This window comes from Lactuca sativa, chromosome 6, assembly GCF_002870075.4.
Source record: "Lactuca sativa cultivar Salinas chromosome 6, Lsat_Salinas_v11, whole genome shotgun sequence".
Classification (NCBI taxonomy): Eukaryota; Viridiplantae; Streptophyta; class Magnoliopsida; order Asterales; family Asteraceae; genus Lactuca; species Lactuca sativa.
In genome coordinates this window covers 156,145,646-156,149,793 of record NC_056628.2, presented here as the reverse complement: position 1 = coordinate 156,149,793, position 4,148 = coordinate 156,145,646, and the positions used below count along the sequence as shown (strand labels likewise).

Below are 4,148 nucleotides of genomic sequence, written 5' to 3'. Positions count from 1 at the left end.
CATGGAGGCTGATCCATAGTGGTAGTCTGAAGGTGAGCTTACGGGCTGGAGGAGGGTTACTGATGGACCGGTCCAGGTCTGCTGCCGAGGATACCGAACGAGTTAGGAGCTGATCTGGTCCAGGATGGCTGTTGGTTTTAGGTGGGAGATGGGGCAACCCACTGCTGGTGTGTCGATGATGCATGTGTCCAATGTTACTGAATGGAGTTCGGTGGAGGGTAGAAGACCCACCCAACAGGTTGTTGGCGTGGGTTGTGGTACTGCTAGCGGCGACACTGCTGGTTGTGGCCACCACCACTCCGTCTATTGTTGAAGTTTTCATGAGTGGATCCCCAGCCATCCCCACAGTTCGAGGTTGAAGACCCAACATGAAGCAAGGATGGAGCTGAAGCATTATTTTCATGAGAAGGGCTGATTACACGAGTGTTGGAGAGGCGTGTTTCCTCCACAGCTAACATAGCCCGAATTTCAAAGAATGTGGGAAAAGGCTTGGTGAACCGTATGATACCGGCGACATTATCATATTTGCTTGGAAGCCCGTTGAGAGCATGAAGAACCACGTTTCTATCTTTAACCTTTTCACCAAGTCCCTCTAGGAGGTCTGCAATTCTCTTGACATTCTCACAGTAGTCATGGATAGATAGATCTCCCAAGGTTATGTTCCTTAATTCAGCTTCAAGTTGTATAGTAGTTGATTCAACATTCTCATAGAAGAGGGAGTGAAGATTCTGCCAGACCTTGCGTGCAGAGGCATTAGTGGAGTATGCAGATGAGATAAGCTTTTGAGAAGTCAATCCAAAGATCCATAGTTTGACCACATAATCAAGTTGTTGCCATTCCAGGTCAGTAGGAGGTTTGTTTAGTGGGTCTAATGTGTCATCAATGTGGTTAACGACGCCATAGGCGATGCAGTGAGTCTGAAACAAGTCGCTCCAGGTTTCATAACTGCGGGTTGACAAGTCTAAGATCAGTGGAACGTAAGACTTGATGTTGGTGATACCAAAAGCACGGTGGGTAGGTTTAGAGTGGCTGCTTTCTTCGCTGGTCATGATTAGATAGGAACAGAAGTCGACAGAAGGTAGAAGAGAAGAGGAGAAGGAGGGATTGAATATGCCGACAGGGTATGCTAACAGAATGAAAGGATCGGCTAGGGTTTAATTCCCAATACGCTCTGATGCCATGAAGATTGGTATTTTTCCCCAATGCCCAATAACATTCAGTAAACGTATAAGTATAATACAAGGAGGGCCACATGGGCCAAGATACACGGGGCTAACTAAATGGATACAATAATAACATACATACAAGTGTATATATATATATATATATATATATATATATATATATATATATATATATATCTGCTAACAGCCACCACCCTAATGGCCTTGTATAATTTACTGGTGGGTCGATGACATGAGTGGACACATTACTAGCATTTTAAAGCCAGCTTCCATAGGGCATGAAACCGTGGTACTTAAAGGGATGGCTTTGGATGTTGTGCTGCTTGATCGTGTTTTCAAGGCACCTATCACGACCGTCAAAAGTATCCCTCATAGTTGTCGTATAGCTTTCTCTCAAGCGTTGCAAACAACTCTTAACAAGGTGGCCACTCATCCCGAGTCTGGCAGAATTTGTAGCGTCTGCACCTCTTACTTTGCTCCTAAAACCTGACAATGAAACTCGTCCTATTGTTGTAGGCACTATATGTGGGCGTTTGGTCTTAAAGGTTGCTATGAAAGGAGTTGGTAATGAAATGACACAATACCTTAGTGACTTTTAATTTGGAGTAGGTGTGTTGGGTGGTGTTGAAGCTGTATTATGAAATTTTCCATAACTTATTCTATAAAAAAATTTAATTATCCATAACATTTTTCTTTTTTAATCGTGAAAACTATGAGTTCTAGCCTAATTTAATAATATATAAATTCATTTTTTTATTTTATCTATTCATAATCTAAATAATTAAACTTTTTCAAGAAAGATCAAACAATTGATTATGACAAAATTGCAAATTTGGTCCCTGTGGTATGTCAAAACTAGCATGTTTGGTCCAAAATGGGTTTGGCTTGCAAAGATGGTCCAATAGTTTCTATTTGTTGTGAGTTTAGTCCAATGGCTTAACAGCCGTTACCAAGCTCCTGTTAATTTACCCATGCCCCTCTCACTTAAGGGTATTTTAATCCATTCATCTAGCTCCTTTATTATTTTATTATTATTTAGTCCATAAAGAGACTAAAACGTCTCTATTCTCGTCTCCAGCAACAAGCCCTAACTATCACTCCCTCTCTGATTTCATCTTCTCCATCGATCACCCCCTGTGATTTCATCTTCTCCATCGACAATGGTGATATGCTTCTGCAGAAAGTGGGTGATAGTTCGGACATCGTGGACATATAACAACCCAGGGCGCCGATTTTAGGGATGTCCTGACCCGGTAAGTGTGTTAAACTTTATTTTGAAGACTGCTCCCTGATGATCTAATGTTTCTTTCTTCTTTTTTTTTCAAGAATTCATCATGTGGGTTTATTGGGTGGTATGATGAACCCATGTGTGCTCGTTCCAAAGTTATAATACCAGGGTTGCTTAGGACAATCAATAAGCTACGAAAAGCAATGGATGAAATAAAAGAACAAGCAAGCAAGCATGAAAAAGCAATGGAGAAGATCAAAGAACAAGCAACTATGTAAAAGTATTACCTAGTCTATAGTTGGATTTTTTTTGTTGCTGTGTTGGTGTTCTTGTTGTAAGTCCACAGGTTGATTGTGGTTATCTTTTGTAATAGGATAGGGGTATATGTGTCTGGTTTAAGTATTTTTTTGCTAATGTGGAACATTTTTGTAATGCAAAGTAATGGTTAATGAAAATTTGGTATCTATTGACCAATTATGGATTTGTTCTATTGTTCATACATAACCTTCTAAAGATAACATATAATGCATCCATATGTAGTTAACACAAAAGCATACTAAAGACATAATACCTATTACCATCTTCAAAATACATGTCATATGTTAATTAAAAACAAAGTTATTGCAACAAAAGACATCCTGCATCTAGGAATCAAACCAAAGTTGTTCAATACAGTCAAACCAAAAGATAAAACCAACATAGACCATCAAGTCCCTCCCTGACCTTTGCATATCCTGGAGTTGTGCCCTTTGTTTCCACACTTACTACAAGTCACACTAACAAACTTTCTTGTTAGTTTCCCACTACCATGTGGACCATGACCATGAATCTCATTGGGACCAACATCTGACCTTTGACTTTGACTTTGACTCTTGCTTTGACTTGTAACGCCCGCAAATCCGGGCTAGTCAATTTAGAGGCAATAGGGGTCGAAAACGACTTTTCGACAAAAGATTATTTAGAATAAATAATCTTAATCAAGTTGTAGAGTATGTTACAAGGTTTTCGTACATATAAAGAACGCCAAAAACCGAGTTATAACGAAGAAGTTATGACCCGTTGAAGTTTTGCGACGGAACCGGCACGATACCGAGAAGCGTAAATAGTGAATTTACGATAGAGCGAGATTTAGCCTTAGCAATCTAAACGAAAGTCGTAGAATATGTTAAACTAAGAACATCGATAAAAAGAACGCCCAAATCTGACTTCGTATGAGGAAGTTATGATTTTTTTCTAAGATTTAGCATAGCAGTGCACAGCCCGAAATCTGAATTTTAGATCGGTCGATTTTTAGCCGACGGGATCTAAATGAAAGTTATAGTACTCGTAAATACCAACGCGTGGATATAAAGAACGTCGATAATAGAGCTCGTATGCAAAAGTTATGGACGAAGCTTAGTCCCTACTTTTCGAGCGCGGCGAATTCGATACAGTTTTGTAAATACGAGATAGAATGTGAATTAGCCAACGAGGTCTAAATGAGAGTTGAAGATCTCATTAATAGGAACTCAACGGTAAAAAGACAGACAAAAATGGAGCTCGTATGCAAAAGTTATGGACGAAGCTTAGTCCCTACTTTTCGAGCGCGGCGAATTTGATACAGTTTTGTAAATCCGAGATAGAATGAGAATTAGCCAACGAGGTCTAAATGAAAGTTGAAGATCTCATTAATAGGAACTCAACAGTAAAAAGACAGACAAAAACGGAGCTCGTATGCAAAAGTTACGGACGAAGCT

The 4,148-nt window shown here is 39.8% G+C and overlaps 1 protein-coding gene across 1 annotated transcript; it reads right to left on the bottom strand.

Moving 5' to 3' along the window:
- Positions 1-263: 263 nt before the first annotated feature.
- Positions 264-1,049, bottom strand: LOC111901100 (uncharacterized). The gene has a single exon (XM_023896966.1). It carries the CDS (start codon positions 1,047-1,049, stop codon positions 264-266), a length of 786 nt encoding a protein of 261 aa, XP_023752734.1.
- Between the last annotated feature and the right edge of the window lie 3,099 nt (positions 1,050-4,148).

What these genes read in the sequence shown, in the direction of transcription:
- LOC111901100 (XM_023896966.1), bottom strand. Translation starts at nt 1,049, where the DNA reads ATGACCAGCGAAGAAAGCAGCCACTCTAAACCTACCCACCGTGCTTTT.